The sequence below is a fragment of the Callorhinus ursinus genome, unplaced genomic scaffold (assembly GCF_003265705.2).
Source record: "Callorhinus ursinus isolate GAN/ISIS: 27379988/994484 unplaced genomic scaffold, GSC_fseal_2.0 scaffold25, whole genome shotgun sequence".
NCBI classification, from domain to species: domain Eukaryota; kingdom Metazoa; phylum Chordata; class Mammalia; order Carnivora; family Otariidae; genus Callorhinus; species Callorhinus ursinus.
In genome coordinates this window covers 17,183,263-17,203,625 of record NW_027397087.1, presented here as the reverse complement: position 1 = coordinate 17,203,625, position 20,363 = coordinate 17,183,263, and the positions used below count along the sequence as shown (strand labels likewise).

The following is a 20,363-nucleotide window of genomic DNA, read 5'->3' as shown; positions in this document are numbered from 1 at the left end:
TATACACTTTTCAGAAGCACTTTGACCAGCATCCCCCACCCCCAGTATTTTATCTCTGGGCTGAATGTATTAGTTATTCAGTAAATAACCAATGACTTGATGGGCATATATGTATCATGTGCTCTCCATACCTTGTTTATTGTTAACCAAGTTCCAGTAGTGAGCTTCCCTATTTCCTTTATCGCTGTGATGTACAGATACCTCCGTGGGATTCTGTCTCTCTCACCCTTCAACCTAGACCACCTGCCCATTAAAACAAACAAACAATCATTAAAAAGCTTCTACCAAGTTTCGGGAAAGGAGGTCTAAGGGAACAGAGAAAGTTTCGCATTTCCTGTCGTTGAATCTAGGCTTGGCTTTCAGAGGAAGCTGGATGTCTTTTCAATCTAATATACTCTGTTCTCTGATGCCACCATCCTTGATTTTCCTTAAGAATGCAAAGGTATGGCTTTTTCCGCCATCTTGGAGTCTGTGGAGGCCTGCTGGGAACAGGACTCTTATAACGCCAAATAATGTCTGCAAGGCTGTGGTCCAAGGCCATTTTTGCTGGCTATAAGCGGGGTCTCCGGAACCAGAGGGAGCACACAGCTCTTCTTAAAATCGAAGGTGTTTACGCTCGAGAGGAAACGGAATTCTATCTAGGCAAGAGATGTGCTTATGTGTACAAAGCAAAGAACAACACAGTGACTCCTGGTGGCAAACCAAACAAAACCAGAGTAACCTGGGGAAAAGTAACTCGTGCTCATGGAAACAGTGGCATGGTTCGTGCCAAATTCCGAAGCAACCTTCCTGTTAAAGCCATTGGCCACAGAATCCGTGTGATGCTGTACCCCTCAAGGATTTAAACTTAGTGAAAAGTAAATAAAGGTGTAGATTTGTTCTCTTGTATTTTTGTTAAAAAAAAAAAAAAAGAATGCAAAGCTATGGGGCACCTGGGTGGCTCAGTCAGTTAGACATCTGACTCTTGATTTCAGCTCAGGTCACCATCTCAGGGTCCTGAGTTCCAACCTTGCCTGGAGCTCTGCACTCAAAACAGGGTCTGCTTGGGATTCTCTCTCCTTCTCCTTCAGCCCCTCCCCCCACTGGCAAGCACGCTAAATAATTAATTTTTTTAAATCTTAAAAAAAAAGAATGCAAAACTATGATGGCAAACTTTTTAAAGGATCCCAGCTATTTATTTTTTGAGTATCAACTTTTACACAAATGTTGCCATTACTTTTTTCTTTTCATTTAAAAATGTGATTTTAAAATATTTTTCCTAAATGGGACCCATTAGATCTGAGAAGTAATGTTCTTCCCACTTATCAGACATCAACTGTGTGTCAGGCATTGAGGAATAGCTTCCACACTCATTATTTCATTTACTCCCTTACAACCACCCTATGAAGGAGATGCCAACACATGAGGGAACAGAGAGGTTAAGCCATTTGCCCAAGATCACACATCTAGTATGGGACTCTTCTGACTGTTCCACAGAAACCCATCCAACTTTTGTCACCTAAAGCCCACGAGTTTGGCCACCTAGAAAATGTTTTCTGAGGACGCAAAGTAGAACTATATTTGTACTCTGTGAAACCCATACCTTCACTGAAGGAGGCAGCCCTCAGGTAGCCAAGAGGCCAAACTGCCTTGTGACTCTATACCCTACCAGTTAGGAGCAGGTGTGGAGATCAGATAAGCCTGATTTCAAGTCCCAGCTCACCCACTTACTGGACGTGCGACCACAAGAAAATTATTTGCTATCCCTGAAATCCGGCTTCCACATGTATAAAATGGGGATACTAATATAGGTCGAATTCTATGAAATTGCCAACTTCCAGCTAATTTTGAACTCCAAAAAAGCATCTGCACGTGGTTCAACCCAAACTCTTCACTGAGTCACTGTACAGCTTAAACAAGCCCGCATAGGAAAACAAATGGCGCTTTTTAGTGGACTTTCTCCTCCTGACTTCATTTTGCTCACGTCAATAAAGTTAGTTTGCTTTTTCTGTGGCACTTTATGTACAGAGAAGCTGGCCTGACGTTACGTTAGCATTGGGAGTTGATAATTCAGGGAGACAGTACGACTGCACGGATCCTTGAGAATTAACAACCCACAATCTCCTGATCTCCTGAGGCCTTACTGCTCCTGCTCAGGGCGTTTTCCCCCTTCGTTTTGTCTCTTAATTACTAAGTAAATTCACAAATACCTCTTTTTAGAAAGTGAAAGGGTAGGGGCTTTGGAGCATGTTGCGCACTCCTTGTTAAGACGAGGCTGAAAATTCCATTCTTGGCCCGAGTCGGTGGGAGCGAAGTGGCGGGGCCGCGGCGGGCAAGGCGTGTCCGCTGCGCGCGACGGCTCCCTGCTCGGCCCCGCCCCGCTCCGCTCCGCTCTGCCGCCGCCCCGGCCGCCCCGCCCACGCGGGGAAGAAGCGCCGCCGGAGCGAGCGTACCTGCCGAGTGCTGTTCACTTCCTCGCCAGGTGCTAGGCCCTGCTCTCGGCTCCTCACGTGCATTCTTAATTTCCTCCCCAACAACATTCCCGGTAAAAGGCAACTGTCATTTCCCCATCTACCAAGTGAGGAAACACCTCAGGGAGAGTGAGTCTCTCGCCTCAGGTCCCCGAGCGGTGGACTAGGACTCCAAACCGGGCAGCCCCGGGACTCCCACACGGAACCTCTCTTTTTTCTCTTTGGGTAGAGGCGCTTTTTTGCCTCAAAATCCTCCCAACTTGGCCATCCGCAAGAGACCGCGCTCGGCCTCGCCTACCGGCAGGACCTCGCCGCGCGCCTCAAGTCCAGGGCGCCGGGCGCCGGGCGCCCGGCGCGGGGCGCGGGTAGGAGGAGCGGCACCGCCCCCGGGGTATTTAAGCCCCGTCTGGAGCCCGCGGGGCCGGACGCTCCCGCTCTTCCCAGCTCGCGCCTCCCCTCCCCCTCCCCGCTCTCTCCCCGCGCGCCCCCACCCTCCGCCCCGCGCGCCCCCACCCTCCGCCCCGCGCTCGCCTGGCGCGCAGGCACCGGCCGGCAGGGCGCGGAGAGCGGGGCGCGGGTGGCGCTCGCCTCTGCGGAGCCGCCCCCCGGCCGCCGCCGCCGCGCATTGCCCAGCCCGTGCCGCCAGGACTGCCGCCGCCCGGCTGCCCGCACCGAGTACGCCGCGGCAGCGGGAGCCCGGACGCCGGCCCCTAGCGCCCCGCAGACGGGCGGGCGGCTGTGGACGTCCGGCCAGCAGCCCGCAGCATGGATTCGGATTCCGGCGAGCAGAGTGAGGGCGAGCCAGTGACCGCGTCAGGTACCGAGGGGCCGCGGCAGCCCAGCCGGGAGGGCCGGGGCCGGGAGGAGGGAAGGCCGGGGCAGGAAATCGGAGTATTTCTCGGAGCTGCCGGGCGGGAGGCCGATCCCTTCCAGGCCAGGACCCGGGATTGCTCCGCGCTGAGTTTGCTGTGAGGCTTTCCACTGCACTTGGGCGCGCGGGAGGGAGAAGAGGTACATCTGCGGGTGGCTCTCCGCGCAGCTGCGTCCTGCAGCGGGCTCGGGTCGCCCGGGCTGGGTGGGGGTGGGGAAGGGTTCGCGAAATCCGCGTCCTGTAGTTTGCTGCAGCGAGGGTTGCAACACATCTGCCCCTTTGAAATAACTTTCCGAGCGCCGACCCCGTCCTCGAACCCGGGCGCCAGGGACGCTGAGGAACAGGTGACCCGGTCGAAGGCGTGACAGGGGACTACGGGAAGGAAAGGACCCGCGGGTGGACGGGCAGGGGTCAAACCACAGCTAGTGGCTGCGGTTCCCGAGGCGGTGCAGAGGGGTTCGTCCATCGCTGCCCCGTACAGGCAGAAGAGGTCCCTTCGGAGGGGTCCGGGAACACAGCCGCGGGGCAGGGGGGGAGGGGGCGCGGGAGCCGGGCTTCGCCTTTAAGAGGCGCCGCCGGCTTTTCACAATCGATAGTTATCGAAGCAATGGGTGGATGCTTACTTTGGAAAAAAATGAATGTCCTCCCCCGCCTCTTCCTGATACTGAGCAACAGGAGGAAGCCACCCACAGTCTTGGGTCTACTTACGGCTGGGCTCTGCCCACCTCCACCGGCCTGCTCCACCCGCCGCCCAGGGGTCCACACACCGGAGACCTGATCGCCCTCCCCACCTGTCCCCGGCTCCCGGGACCCTCGGGGCCCTGAAGGCTAGCCGCGGCCGGCCGGCAGACATGTGACCTGAGGGCTGGGACCCTCCTGGTACAGACCCGAGGTCCTCGACTAGTCCCCACTCTTACCTATGTCACACCAGCATCCTGAGAGTGGGGACCAAGTGCCAGGAGGCACTATCAGCCCAGGCGTGGCTGTAGGAAAGGCAGGCTCAGGAACCACGCAGGACAGCGCCAGGCACTGTGCCAAAGGCCCTACATAGATGATTCCCCTTAATCTTCACAGCATCTAGCCAGGTGGTTATTAGCTCCATTTTACAGAAGCCCACAGAGGCTAAGTGGCTTACCCATGTATCACAGCAGGGAGTAGCCAAGGTCTACTTGATAGGATAGGATTCCCTATTTACTCTATGGTACCCCTCAGCCTCTCACAGGGTGGCTGTGGTCAACACCTTTTTGAGTGGGTGGGAAGAGATGAGGCTGGCCAAGAGGAAGGGTGGCATTACCAAGATGCCTTTGTGAGGATTCCCGTGTGTGTGCAAGGGCCACCTCCTTTGTGCAGGTAGGTGTGGAGATAACTAATTAACCTGAGCCCTTTGCCTACTTGTATGTTTCTGTGACTAGGAAGCACCAAGATTTTGTTTCACAGGGGGCTTGTTGATCTCCTAACATCTTTTTAAAGTTCCAGTGGGTGTTTATGTGTGTATCTAAGTATACCTGGAGGGGCGCCTGGGTGGCTCAGTCATTAAGCGTCTGCCTTCTGCTCAGGTCATGATCCCAGGGTCCTAGCCCCACATCAGGCTCCCTGCTGGGGGTCGGGAGGTAGGCCTGCTTCTCCCTTTCCCACTCCCCCTGCTTATGTTCCCTCTCTCACTGTCTCGCTCTCTGTCAAAAAGTAAATAAAATCTTTTTTTAAAAAGTATATCTGGAAAGCTGGGGTGTGGTTGGTAGGGGCCTGCTGACCTTGACACTTTACTGTCTCAAAATCCCAGGAACTAACACGCTGTCCCCACCCCACCCTCAGATCTCTTATGCAGGTTGATGTTTGAAGGAGAGGAGAAGGAAGCTTAGAGAAAGAAGAGGGAGGAGAAGGGAGAGGAGATACCCCAGAAGAGTTGGTGCTTGGGTGAAAGGGGGGGGGAAGGAGTTCTCAAGGGTCCTGTTTCTTCTCCCCCAAGCCTGCCCAGCCCGGAGTATCCCGGATGTGTGCATGTCCATTTGTGTCAGGCCTCTGCACTGAGCGCTGAGGTCAGATGGGTCCTCTGAAGAATAGGGCAGCCAACTCTGTGAGCTGTCACCATGTGTTTGCACCTTGCTGTTTTCTACAGTCATTTCTCCTTTTCTGTGAGCACATGAATCTCTCAAGCTGAACATTTAATTGACTATCACAAGCCATTCTTCTAAATGGCATTCCATCTCATTCTCAGTCTTAAACTATTTTTCGTGACAAAGCTTCAGAACTAAATGCTAATTCATTGCCTTGCTGTAGCTGCATCCTGTCAAATGGAAACCCTTGTTGTGACTTCAGATACAGGTTAAATGACAGGTATGTTATCCTTAGGGGTTGACCTTTCTCTCTATAAGGAATGAGGCCTTCATCTATGGACCTGTGTCTGTGCAAGCTGGATGCGTTTGTAACCGCGGACAACAGAGAAGCGGGACCTCTTGGAGTATTCATCGTGTGTGTGTGTCTGTGTGTACCTACCTCTTAGGGAGTTGAGATGTAAGGGCTGCATCCTCCTGAGTGGCCTTCCCTTCTCAGACTTGCAAAGAAAAAAAAGCCCTGCCTTGAGATGTACCCTATTAAGGTCAAGAGCCTGGACTCTGGAATCAGAAAGACCTAGGTTTCATTCTCTACCTAACGCAAGTTACTTAACCTCTCCAAACCTGTTTCTCCCTCTGTGAAATGGGGATAATACTAGTACCACAAGGAGGTTGTGAGGATTAAATAAAATACCACATGAAAAGTGTTCCCGGTAATCATTCAGTACATGGTAGCTGCTGCGTTGTTTATCACCTGACTGGATTATTTGTTATAAGAATACTGCTAAATAATATACTCCGGTGCTTTATAAAATGTAAATCAGTAGGCGTGTTTAACACAATTAGTATTATTGTCATTATTATCATATTAATGTAATTGAGCAGGTTTGTTTTGAATTTTCTCTTTTTCATTCTCTCATTCTCTCTGGGGTATGTGTGTGTGGGTGTGGGTGTGCACACAGGCGTGTGTGTGTGTGTGTGTGTGTGTGTGTGTGTGTGTGTGTTTGCTTGTTGGTTTGGGGGAGGTTATCGTTACCTCTTCTTATCCTCCTCATCTGCCAGCTCAAGGCATGAAGATGAGGACATTCAAAACTACTACTTTCACTCCCCTTTTCCTTTAGCTGTAGGTAAAGTTGTACAAAGCAGAGAACCCCTTACCCAACCCACCAGCTAACTTGGAGATAGCCACTTTCATGCCATTTCAAATAAAAGAAGAGGAGGTAACCCTTCCCAACCAGTGAACCGTTTTCCTTCAAGGTAGCAGGAGGCCCAGGAAGTCCTCGTCATTCCCCTTCCATTTTTACCCATCTCAGTCACCTTCCCAGTTACAAATTGGCAGAAGAGTGAGAAAGTCTCCAAGGACCACCTACTCTTTACTGTACCCCTTTCAAGAGACTTTTCCGAAGATCTCCCCAGTGCCTGCAGTGCACTTATCAAGCGATGCAACCCTCTGCATATGAGGGTGAAGGGGGGAGATGAAATTTGTCTCGAGCTGCATTTTCTGTTTTTCCGGAAGCATAGGATGATGCTTCTATATCATTCTGCTGCCTGAAACTCTAGTCTGCCTTTCTGTCATTTTGGGTTCTTTCTATGATTAGGAAAGAGGCAGGGTTTATGGAACACTGGATTCATTCCAGAGACCCAACTTGGCAGTCTGTCGTTTGGCAAACCCACCATCCATCTCTCAGAAATCCTAGCACTTGGTATATTAACTTGACAGTGATTAAGAGTCTTTCCTAAGAAGCAACAAGCGAGTAAACATTAGCGGTGTCAGCTTTTTCCTTTTTTGCCTTGTAAGACAAAGATAGTCTACCCAGCTGAGGGCAAACAAGCTCCTTCTACCCACAGCTAGATGGTCCAGGGCATTCAAGCTGGTGGGGCTTCACAGCTGGGCAAGTGCTACAGAAAAGCATTTCCATGCAATGGAGTCGAGATGTGGTAGGGGAGCTTCAAGACAGTAAAAGAAATGGGAAAAAAGCAGGCCCCTAACCCTGCCTTTGCCATCTCTCCCATCGCCTAGGTCCTAAGCTTGGTTTGTGTGAACAAAGTGGCAAGGTGGATTAGGGAGATAGGATTCAAGTGGGTAGGATTCAATAGGTGGCCAAGAAGAGGAAAGGTGTTCCAGAAGTCAGACACCACTTGCGCAAAGGCACAAATAAGCAAGGGGGTTACTGGAGTGGAGGGCATATACTAGGAAGTACTGGGAAATAAAGTGACAGGAGTGTAGGGAGGGCCACATAGAAGAGGGTCTTAGTGACTGGTCCTGAGATGCCAGAGGAGCCCCTGTTAAGCTGATTGTTGTGCAGAGACAGGACTGACCGAGAGCTGGGTTTGCAGGAGCCACATCTGACAGACACGGAGTGTGGGCCTGCCCAGCTTGGAGCCTCGGCGACCAGGGTTGGCCACGGTATCGGAGCAAGTGGTAACGCTAAGGCGAGGCAGAAGAGGAAGGATGCAAGTGCCATTTCAGAGAAGCAAACAACAGAAGTTGCTGACAAACTGTATAAAAGCAGTGCAAGGAGAGGGAGAGTGGAAGGAGACTGGCGTGTTGAGTTGGGGTGAGGGCCGGGAAATGCGGGAGGTGGACTCCCCCACCCAGGCTTCCCAGCCCCCCCTTCTTTCCATCAGGCACTTAGCGGTGATGTTTTGTTTAAAGCCATTTTCCCCTGTAAAAATAAACCATGTTAGGGCACTGGCTTCAGGGGACTGTGAGGTTCTGGAGTTGGTTGATCCTCATTGTTAGATTCCTCGTGGAGACTGTTGAATAACCTTTGTTGACTGAAAGATTGACAATTGATGGGCTGGCCAACCTGGGATGGAGAGCATCTGGGGATGAGGTATCACTTGCCTATTAGTCACTGTCCTGTGTCTTGTTCCTGTTTGTGGACGTTTTCAGGGGCCTCTGCCTTGTCCACACAGTGTCCTGTGACTGCTTTAAGGGGTCAGGACCTTGTCTTGTGCTTTCATGTTCCTCAGATTTTATGGGCATAATAAATGAATGCGCATCTTGAGGAGCCTCGTGGGAACTCTGCACTGAAAGATCAGACAGCGAGAAACCTTTCCTATATGGTGGAACTGCCAAAGCTTTCCTTCAGTGTTTTGTTTTGCTTCAGTGTTTTAAGATTTCTAGTACTGTCTGGGACCCTGTGTTGGAAAAGTATGGGGAAGGCAGAGAGATAAGGACACCGTCCATTCTGTCTTCCAGGGCTTAAGATCAGATGGAGAGATAGGACACATATACTGGTGGACACAACCTTACACCAGTGCATGAAGACTCCTGGCCCTGGGACTATACCCCGGCCAAATCTCTGTTGTCTTAATAACAGCCACTTTCCATTGTGTGCTTTATGGTTATTCTTATACATATCTCATCTCTTATACTGGATTGTTAGCTCCCTAAGGGCAAGGATTGGGTCATTTTCACCTGTATCACCTCCCACCAACACGATGGATCCTTGAACACACTAGTAGGTTTCTGGCTGGCTGGCTGGCTGGCTGGATGCATGCCTGCTTGGATAAGTCAATACAGGCATAGCTCAGAGATATTGCAGGTTCAGTTCCAGACCACTGCAATAAAGCAAATATTGCAATAAAGGTAGTCCAATGAATTTTTAGGTTCCCCAATGCATATGAAAGTCACATTTACACTGTATCATAGTCTCTTAAGTGTGCAATTGCATGATATCTTTAAAAAAACAATTTACATACCTTAATTTAAAAATACTTTATTGCCGGGGCGCCTGGGTGGCACAGTCAGTTAAGTGTCTGACTCTTGATTTCAGCTCAGGTCATGATCTAAGGGTGGTGAGATGGAGCCCCACGTGGGGCTCTGTGTTGGCTGTGAAGCCTGCTTAAGATTTTTTCTTTGTCCCACCCCCCCCAGAAAATTTTTAAAAAATACTACTTTATTGCTAAAAAATACCATAATCTGAGCTTTAGTGAGCCATAATCACTGATCACAGATCACCATAACAAATGTTAATAATAATTTAGAAGTTTGAAATATTGCAAAAGTTACCAAAATGTGACACAGAGACATAAAGTGAGCAAATGCTGTTGGGAAAATGGCACTGCTAGACTTGCTCCACCAGGGTTGCCACAAACCTTCAGTTCAGGAAAAAAAAAAAATCTGCGAAGTGCAACAAAACGAGGTATGTGTGTTTATGGATGGATGGTTGGATGGATGGATAGATGCTGTTGTAGGCTGGTTCCCCAGGAAGCAGACTCTGTGATAGAGGTTGGCATGCAGTGGGTTTATTTGGGGAAGGAAAGGAGAGGGGAGGGACGCTGGACTGGGCAGAGTGAGAAGCTGAGCTGCAGTGCACACCCAACAACAGCCTCCAGCTCTGGAGCTAGAATAGCCCTTCAGAACTGTTCTGAGTTGGGGTTCAGGGCCAGGCCTTCATGTCCCCTTATACAATGGTCAGTGAGTCATAGATGCAGGCCATCCCAAGGAACAGGGTATGAGCTTGGGTGCAGCTTGGGCTATCTGCAAGCCCCCAGCAGCCTGTGACATGCTTGGCCGTTCATTCTCCAGGAGGAACCAGGGCAGTATATTGCAACAGGTGGTCCCCAGAATTCTTCAGGAATTGTTCATTAGGGATGGCAGCCCTGTCTACTGGCAAAGCTCAGGGGATAGTCGTTGAGCTATACATTTTGTCTAGACCTCACTAGGACAGTTTAGATTGCCAGATGAAATTAGCCATTCTAGACCTCATAGTTCTGCACCCACTTGTTCAATCCAGTCAATCCAAGAGATAATGGCTGATCATCTGTTTTGTGTTCAGAGTGGTACAGGGTGCTCTGGTGGCATTGAAAAATGGAATTCGATGGGACCCTGCCCTCTAGAAATTTGCAGCTGTGTTGGGGAGAGAAAACACCCACCCAAAACTGAATCTGCCAGATGGTGGCATCAGCAGTAAATGCTGTAGGATTTGGAGCACGGGGCATTGTGGTTTGGAGTTCTGGTGGGGAGGCTTCATGGAGGAGATGGGCCTTGAGGGTAGCCTTGAAGGAGTGAAAGATTTAGATGGGGGAGAAGAAAGAGAAGGTGGCAAGGCCAGGAGACTGTGAGGAGCTTGGCCTGACCCAGTGGGGATGTCCCTAGTGGACTAGTGGGACAAGGGAGCTGTCATGCTTAAAAGGTAAAATTGGGTGTCGTGGTGGTGCTTGTAGCCAACGTGTAAGTTTCTAGAGATAGAACGAGAATATGTGTGAGTGTGTAAATATAAAGCCTTATTTCCTATGCTATTTTTCTCTTAAAAAATATGGCACCTGTTTTTTTATTTGTCAGCAAAACCAAATTATAGTCACACTTTCCGTTAGCACTCTTCTCTAACTGGTTCCTTTTCCTCCAGAGTTACCATTGGCTCCCACTTAAATCACATGCAGATCTCTATAAAGACACTATATACATAATTTGGTTTTGTTTTTTTCAGTCATTTGGCCTCCAACTCTTTATGTAAAATGCCTGGGTAGGTGAGTGTTTGGACTGTATTCTGTGCAAGTATAGAAATAAATGATAAAGAAGAATTTAAAAAACAAGTTTCCTCTGACAACCTAATCTAAGAAAACATATAAGGAGAGTGAGCACCCTTGTCCCCCACATATATTAAGGCAAGCCAAAAAATCGATTACTTTTTTATACATCAGAAATGGAGTTTTTTAAGCAGTTGCATGGTCCAAATTCTGATGCTGCCTTCGAACAGTCTTCATGTTCATACTGGGTTTCCTAAACATCCTTGCCTGGGAATAAATTTGAGCCTGTTCATGGAAAATCTAGTGTGCAGACTATAAAAATGGAAGGCTTGGCGGCACAGAAAGTGCTAGACACACCCTAATAGAAACCAGTATTTTGTAACTCGGTTCTCCAGAAAAAAAAAGAGGAGACACTTTGGCGGTGTCCAAATACTGGTTTAAACTGTTGGAAAACCACAGGAGCAGCTGCTAGCTTGTAGGGTCTCTTTTCAAAAGTAAAATATGCAGGGCGCCTGGGTGGCTCAGTCGTTAAGTGTCTGCCTTTGGCTCAGGTCATGATCCCAGGGTCCTGGGATCAAGCCCCGCATCAAGCCCTACCTTGAGCCCGGCCTTGAGCCCCGAGCCCCGCATCGGGCTCCCTGCTCAGTGGGGAGCCTGCTTCTCCCTCTCCCACTCCCCCTGCTTGTGTTCCCTCTCTTGCTGTGTCTCTCTCTGTCAAATAAATAAATAAAATCTTTAAAAAAAAAAAAAGTAAAATATGCTTTCTGTGAAACTGGTCTAACCCTGAAAGGAAACATTTTGGTGATACAGTATTACGGAGATTCCTAGTTGATATTTTTTATAGTAAAGGCATCCAATTTCATGCGCGAGAGGAAATTCTGTCAAGGGCTGTTCTGGTGAGCATGCACATCTAGCAGGCCTGATCTGGGGCCTGTGGGTTATGCTGGGAAGGTAAACAGAAATTTCGGCATAGAACATGGGAGGGAGATGGTGGGGCCGTCTGCAGGGCAGGTCTGGGCAGCAGCTCTGTCTACCACGTTCCAGTCTGCTTCCTTGGTTTTCTGAGGATAACACTGAGACAGTCAGGGAGACAAGACTGGGGTTGGGGTGATAGAGGAGAGGACATGGGGTTTAAGAAATTGTGGCAAATATCAAACAAGATGAGAAACTGTGAGGATGGTCTTTGCCAGCCAGAGTCCGGTCCCAGAGGGCTAGTGTGGAATGCAAAATAATAGTGATGTTTTGAATTTTACTTATTTCATGTTAACTGAGCACATACAATGTGTTCGAGATTGGATTGATTGTTTATGTGCTGTTTAACCCTTATGCTAGCCTTCTGGGATGGGTACTAGAAGTAACTTCATTTTATAAACCAGGAAACTGAAGCACAGAGAGGTTAAGTAACTTGCTCTGGGATGTGTAGCCTGTCAGTGGATGTGAAGTCAGGTTAATTCCAGCTGTTCTTGTATGAGGTAGATTAGGTAGGTGGATGGATACCACCAGGCTCCTTTGTATCCCCAACCAGCTCCCACAGGGTCCAGAACCCTGACCATCAGGTTCCTTCATGAGGCTCCGTCTGTTAGGACATTCCATCTCCAGAAGGCCCTGTGTTAAGCAGCAGACATTACCTGCATTAGCCCAATAGCACATGGGTAAGGGTTGGCTGGCACAGATTCAATCTGATTCAGTAGCACATGGGCAAGGATTGGCTAGAGCTGGTGAAGGGTGTTTTGGGAGGGAAGTTGGGGAGAGGGGCACAAAGCTTCTGCCAGGGAGAGAAGGTCATAGAAGGACTCTGCAGCTGTGCACATCCCCAGAGCCATGGGACGTAGCTGTATGTAGTGAATCTAGCAAACACTGAGACGAGAGAAGGATTGAAAAGCAAAGTCAGGAGAGGTGCTGAAGACAGACAAACATTCCTTTTATCAGAGTGTACTTAAGCTGGGTCCTCAGGCACTTTTTTCCCCCACTCCAGCATTAAATCATCTCAGATATAGAATTCCCAGGGCATGGTGACCTGTTGGATTCGAGGACGAGCGAAAACTCAAGGATGATCCTGCCTCACAGTGAAAAGAAGTCGAGATTCAGAGCTAGATGACTGGGGTTTGGATGTCCGGGGCAATCTCTTACTTGCTGCCTTTTAGTAACGTTAGTTTCTGACCAAAGGAATGCAAACTCATGGTAGAATATGTAAAAAAAAAAAAAAAAAAAAAAAAGTACAAAGAAGAAAATTAGATTGAGTCCTAAGAATAGATGTGCTTTTCCGAAGCCAAAAAGCAATCCTGAAAAGATGCAAGGGAGCTTTATTTGGGGATGGAGCGGGCTTTTTAAGAGAACAAAAGCCCCCCTTCTGCTTTGTTTTTGTGGGGACACTAAAAACTGGTTGTGTTGCCAGGTGGTGTCAGAACCAGAACTGGAGGCCAGATCCTCTGGTTCCTCTGTCCTTCCCAGAAGACATACATAATTTTTTTTAAAAGATCAGAGTTATTCTGGATGTTGGGATATCAAAGGGACCCCTGCTCTGTGTCCTTCCAACATTTTGTCCTGGGTTCTTGCTGCCCCCTCCCCACCAGGCACATCTGCCCAGAAGTCAGGCCACCACAGGCCCACACCAGGCCTTACCCTTCTGCCTGGTGCACTCCTCCCCCACAGTCGGGAAAGCCCTACACAGAGCCCTCAGAGGATTTTTATATTTTTTAATAGCCAAAACATATTTACTAGGTTTTATAGATGCCCAGTGACAATTGCAAAGGTTAATTTACTTTTGAGTTTAATAGCTACCAGCTTCAGGGATAGATTTATTGACCTCTAGTTCTCCAATTATATTTTTTTATCTTTGGTTAGATTGACTGTTTTTGTAAGGAAACAGTGAAAGTTGTTCATCTGTGTTAACATTTCTACCCTTAGGATTTAACTTCATAATTCAGTGATTCAATCTCAGTGAAACAGTTAATACAGAGTCAACTTTTAGAGAGCCCAGAGCAGTATCCGATGGGAATTCAACAATAATTTCTTGACTTTTTTTTTTCCTTTCGACTTCTGCAACTATATATAATCCTGGTTTTCCTGCACCTTTCCTCCGTTGCTCCTCCTGTGTCCATCATTAATGCTTTCTTCCTACCTATGTCTCCTCAGGTTGAGCCCTCAGCCTGGTCTTTTCTGACAATACACTTTCATTTGGGAGAGATCATCCGTTCTCCCGGTGCAAAGCCAAAAATTCCCAAAGCTGCAGTCTCACCCGGTCCTGTCTCCCAAGCAAGAATCCTGCCTTGCAGGGACCTCTCCTCCTCACTGGCCAGAAGGCCCCTCAGCTCAGCACCTCCACACCCAGACCATTCCCTCTCCCTCAGCTTTGCCCAGCTCTTCTGTGGCTTCCTCGGCCACCAAGTCGAACAACGGTAAAGTCATAAGAACAATGAAATATCCCATACACTTGATCCATGGCAAAACCAGGACATGGATAAAGTAGGTATTATTATTCTTGGTTTACAGATGAAGACACAGAATCAGAGATTACCCCAAATCACAAAACAGGTGCTGAGTTTTCACTATTGAAAACTGTACCCCCCAAGATGGGGGCAGCAACAAACCTAGGTATCCAACCTAAAAAACAATATTCAGCCAGAGAGCTACTGAACGATTAAATATATAATGACATTTCCACACAGCAGAATATTATTCAGCTGTTAAGAGAAATTAATTTGAAGAACATCTAATAATATAGGGAAGAGTTTGCATTATAGTGGATAAAGAAAACTGGATAATCTGTGATCCCACTTGTGCTACATACATGCATATACACACATATTATATGTACATATATTTATACACACACACCCATATGTACATACACATACATTCCTTTTTATAGAGAAAAGGGGAGGAGACTCCCTTCCATTCATTCATACACATAAACTTTTAACTTTATAATGCTGGAACAGAATTAACCATTCTGTATGATGAGTTTATGGGTACTTATAATTTCCTTCTTTGTACTTTTCTTCCAGATATTTCTGCAATGAGTATGTATAACTTTCAGCAGGAAATGTTTTTTTAAGAGCAACAATCAAGTGAGATCCAAGGGCCTAGTCCACTGCTCATCCTGTGGGCTTTGTTGTAGTTTCGTCCCAGTTCTTCCCTCCATCTTCTTCCCTGAAACTAGTTCTTCTCTCACTTGCCTGTGATCTTCTTTCACCTCAAACCAGTCCTTCCTGAGTCCCTCTCAGGGCTTCTCCTGGTGGGGGGCATGTTCCAGGCTTCTCTCCTCAGCCCTCTTCCTGCTCACCCATTGCCCGGGCTTTGGCTCCCCCTGTCCTTGGTGCCTCCCCCACATCACTCTGTCCCATCTGGGCCCACCCGGCCTAGGCCTTGTGGGCCCTTGTGCCATGAAGAGGAAGTGTGGACCGTCAGAGTGGGTAATGAGCTCATAGATTTGGGGCCCAGACTCTGGCACAAGGCACCAGAGCCTCTCAAGCCGAATGCAGTGCTGGAATGAGTTTGCTGACTCAGCCATCTTGGCCCTTGAACGTGGCCTCACTGTCGCTAGCTGATTGTCATTGTGTGCACCTGGCATCCCTGACCCTCATTCCCTCCATGACCCTTTCTCTGTCCCTGACCTCTATCCCAAATATGAATGACTTTCACCTTTCCTCTTTTTCATTTACACATTGATTTTGTGTCTTTATTACTTTTACAATTAGTAAAAAAGAGGGGTGAGCGTTTAAAATCCTGTTATAGCAGGATTACTAGTTTTTAGGTAGTATTGGTCTGCTACCGCCATTGGTCCGCCATTCCAAAAAAAATTATTATTGAGGAGTTGTATGATATTAAATATAATGTGTATCTATTTCCAAAGGAATTAGAAATTTAATTAAAGATTTCTTGTGCATCTTGGAGCTGAAAATAGACATCGTGGCCCCAATATTCTTTACTGCCTCCCTATCTCCACCTTATTCTAATCTAGCCAACCAAATAGGGGTAGGAAGCTTATAGGAAACAGAAGTGCTAACCATTTAGATTCACGTTTATTAGAATTTTTAACCTAGTTTTAAACTAGCTAGGGCTAATGGTATTCCCCATCAGCCACAATTTTGTCTACTCTCTTGGTTTATATTATACAAAATGATTATTTTTACCTCTTTTCAGATATAAAAATATATATTGACTATGTATTTTCACGCTTCCAGAAAAGTTCATCCTCCCATTAAAAAAAAAAATTACTTAATTTTCAAGTGGAAAGCAGTATCAGTTCTTTATTAAACAGCCGTATCTCCTTCTTATCAATTGTGAGTGAATATAACCACTGTGATTTTTAAAAGAGAGATCAGGAAATAGGAAAGGCAGAATAATCAAGATAAGAGTGAATTCTTAGAGAAAGTAGGCATTTATGCCAAGAATGATAGATGATAGATACATCCTAAGACCAGCGTTTGTAGTAAGCACCCAGGTGTTATCTCCAGAAAGCTGTCACCGAATACCCCACCCCGGGCTTTCCATTCACCCCAGGAGGGAGGTCAGTGATGGACTGAAGCTCATGGGTGGGATGAAGATGTCTCGTTCCAACCATCCTTGGGTTTTGTTTGTTTCATTTTTGTTAAAAAAGAAAAAAAAATCTCCACATAAAAAGAGCTCTGCCAAATTGTCATAACCCAATGAGAGTAACTGGAGTCTGAGCAAAGTCTGAAGATGGTTGATAATTAGGGGCCAAGACTGTCTTAAGGCAGGCTGGAGGCCGGCAAGGACGAAGGGCAGCTGGTCTGGACATAAGGAGGTCAAGTCATGTGGCAGGGAGGCCAGGGGGGCAGGGGTCACAAGAAGGGCCATTCTCTTGAGTTGCTAGGCCAGCGGCGGGCCTGCCAGTCATGGCTGCCCAGCCTTCTTGGGCCTCTTCACCTGGAGGGTGGTCCCTCTTAAAGAGTCCAACACTTTGAGAAAAGCTGGCTCCCCAGCAGGGGCCTCCTGACCTCTTACCTCCTGCCCAGAAGCAAGTCCTCCCTCTCTCCTCTCCCCTTCTGTCCTGTCTGCCGGGCCCCAAATCTCTGCCTCATCCTTGATGCTCCCCTTCCCTGCAGCCTCTCCTACCCAGGTGGTTCTCTCCATTTCCTCTGCCTGGGCCCCGCACTCACCTCACAAGCCCTCCTGGGCATTGGAGGGACGAAGGCAGGGGAAACTCTGAGACCTGTGGCCATGACTGGTCATGAAGCAGAGATCTTAAAACTTTCAGAGAAAATAACCAGGCCCTTTTACCAATGGACTAGTTTCCCAAGCAGCAACACCAAGAGCTAAACAACAGTGGTACAATGCCTTTGAATTCTAAAGGGGAAGGATTTCCCAGGTAGAGTTCTGAATGCCGCCAAACCATCAGTTGTGCGTGTGGGTGGAATAAAGTCATTGTAAGACACATTTGGTCTCCAGAAAATTACCCTACCGTGTTCCCTTCCTTATAGGCTGCTGGATCAGGAGTCAGCCAGCTGAGGCCCCCCTGTTTTTGGATGGCCCACAAGCATGTTTACTTTTTTATTTAATGGTTACATTTAAATGGTTCTATAAGTACCCACATATATTTTGCCTTTTGGCCCTTTATTTCGGGCTCTTGCAGGTAGTTTGCTGATGTCTGTGCTCCTCAAAGTGTTCCACTGAAATGGGGTGTAAAGTTAAGAAATAAGAAGCCATGAGATGGGCACAGGAGAGAAGGGAGGAAGGATGGAGGGAGAAGCAGGGTGGCGGCCTAGCACGGGCTTAGAGGGAGAGGTGCTCAGACTTGAGCCAGCACACAGAGCTCCCCGAGGAATCTCCAAGAAAGAAAATTAAAGGAAAAGATGAGTTGATGTGTCTGAACCCATTGAGAACGTTGTATTCTGCTAGGAACTTTGGGAGTGAATTAGTGCTAGGTAGGTAGAAAACTAACCGAAAGAAAAACAAGGCAGTGTTTAACTCCTGAGAAAACAAGATGAGTAAGAAAGGAAATGCAGTCATGGAAGTGATAGAGCATACATGAGTCAGCTACGAATGGTATCCAAGTCATGGTAGTGTAAATCACTGATGTTTGATTTAATCAAATATTATAATAGAACTAAATGGGAAGGTGGAAGGAGAAATGAATGGGAAGAGAGCTAATTTCTTGCCTTCCATTATAGGAAGTTAAAAGCAAATAAAGTCGAGGACTAACAGGATAACATGTAATTTAAATATAAAGAGGTAATTATTAGTTGAAACAGCTAAAAGAGTTTGAAGTATTTTGCCGTGAAGAGCCAGCATCCGAAGTGGGCCAGAGGATGCTGCATTTTGGATAAGCCCTAGGATGACTTGACTTTTAAAATAATGTACCTGTATCACTTTGAAAATAGATTTCTAAAATAACAAAACAAAAAGGAAACGTGACCGGTGAGCCCAAGGAGTGATGTCCTGGCAAGGATGCCTGGGTGGGAAGGAGGCGCAGTGGGGGTGACCTCAGGCCCCTGGCCAGAGGAGGCAGGCTTCAGTGCCCCCCGGGGCCACGCTGGTTCTGATTATTGTTATTGCTCCTGACATAAGTGCGAAGACATTTCAGTAAAATGTCAAGACTGATAGCCATTTGTTCACGCAGTGAACATTCTCTGTGTTTCAATCCCTGGCTGGAGCCTTGGGGATGAATACAGGAATGATTCCTGCCGCCCAGCGGCTTACAGACGGCAGTACATGACGTCACTCATCCAGCTGGTGTATGATGGCTCTGCGCTGTGATGAGTATACCAGAGGGAAATGCGGTTGCAGGGACGCGTGCTCAGAGGTCAGAAGTCCTTCTGTGGAGTCTTGCGGGCTGGATAGGAATCGGGAGAGAGGGGTGAGGGAACAGGATGTGCAGAGAGGACCCCGGGAATGATAGCGCCCAGTACAGGGGAGACCAGGGTGTGGCCGGCATTAGAGGATGAAGCTGGAGAGGGTAACAGAACATAGATCCTTGCAAGGCTCAGCAAGGCGGCATGCCATGAGAGAGTCTGTCCTTGTCTTTCCCCCGCGACATCGCTTCCTGGACTGACTTGTCACTACTGCTTTTTTGAAGTTTAAATTCATTTGAGTTCCTACTATGTGCCAGAGACAGGACTGTGGACACAGCAGTGCAGGTCCCTGCTCCTGGAATTTGCAATGGACAAACCAGTGAAGCCAGGTGGGAAGTCCTTAAATAGGCCCTATTTGGGGGGAGGGTTGTTCTGGATAGGAGTGTTCAGGGGAGGGGTGGAAGGGAGAGCAGCAGGGCATGTTTGCATCCAGGTAGAAGATGCTCAGAGTAAAGCCTGTGGGACTGGGGCAAGGATGCTTTCTCTTTGGGCAGAAAGGTGGGATGACAGAGGTGTGAGGCCTCGCAGGAAGAGGTGACCTGGTGGTTTGGGCACAGCTCCCATTGGCAGCTGTGTCAGCACAGGGCGGCCTGCTGGGGCTGGCAGTCTATGGCTTGGTCTGTGGGCGCTGAGTCCAGCACAGGGAGAGGCCTTGGGGAGAGTCTGCTGACCGCCTGCTCTGTGGTGAGCACAGGCTGTGGTCTGATGGAGGAGGCAAGGGCCCCAGGAAATTGGTGGAGGGGGCATTTTGGAGGGAAGCCACAGAAAAGGAAAGCTGGAGGCTCCAAGGTCAGTGCCCCCGGTTTTTCAAGGAGGGAGGAAGGGGAGGCATTCCGCTGCTGAAACGGACAGTTGCAGAGCTGGGAGAAAGCTTGGTGGATGGGGGTAATCGGTGTGAGAGAAGGAAGCCTGGTAATCCATCCTGTGGGTATCAGCTCATATCTCATGTATGCTCGGTGCTGTTCTTTAATGGACTTAAAAACTCACTTTCTGATTCTGAAGAAGTTAATATAAAATTAGCAGACTCATCGAGTCCAGCTCCCCTATTCAACAGACCAAGAAACCAGGAAGGTGAAGACTTGGGCCCATGATACACAGTGAGCCCCCTGGGGGCCTAGGGGGCAGCCTGGGAGCAGGGCTCTGTCCTCACACCCTGCTGCCTGCGCAGAGGCTGGACGCAGGAACAGTTTCCGCTGTGTGGGGGAGCGACTCCTTGGCCATGGCTCTGTATCCCAATTCCACAGGACAGCCATTATCAGCATCTGGGGGTGACCACACCAGATGACTTGATCTGAAATGGTAAAACCTTGTGGTGGTGCTTTCTTCTATTACCATGATGTGTAAATAAGTTAGAGACATTTACTGCCTTGGGACAAGTGTGGAAAATGTTTAATTTAGAAAGGAAGTCTCAGAGAAAGACACGTTTATGTGTAACTTCCAGGAACATGAGTCTCCACAGCTTGTTTGGTTCCTGAGTGATGTGAGTGGGACCCTCTTGGCTCACAGTGGTTCTCTCTGAGGAGGGGTCCCAGCCGAGCTTGGGAGTCCAACCTCAGCGGCCTCGTAGGGGAATGAGAGATCTGCTGTCTCACCTCCCATCTGCAAACTCCATTCCCCAACACCGCCATTCCCCGGGGCCAGAAATGACTATGGCACCAGTGGATATCCAAAATGTGGCCTGACTTTGTCTTAGATC

At 48.3% G+C, this 20,363-nt stretch overlaps 1 protein-coding gene and 1 pseudogene across 1 annotated transcript in view; both read left to right on the top strand.

Moving 5' to 3' along the window:
- The first annotated feature begins 495 nt into the window (after positions 1-495).
- On the top strand, positions 496-887 carry LOC112833181 (large ribosomal subunit protein eL33 pseudogene; annotated as a pseudogene).
- Positions 888-3,035: 2,148 nt separating this feature from the next.
- The window catches only part of TNFAIP8L3 (TNF alpha induced protein 8 like 3), a 35,797-nt gene continuing 18,469 nt past the window's right edge, over positions 3,036-20,363 (top strand). The window contains exon 1 of the mRNA XM_073876994.1: positions 3,036-3,267. Coding sequence (XP_073733095.1) covers positions 3,216-3,267 — 52 coding nt within the window. The 5' untranslated portion in view covers positions 3,036-3,215. The remainder of the gene's footprint in view (positions 3,268-20,363) is intronic.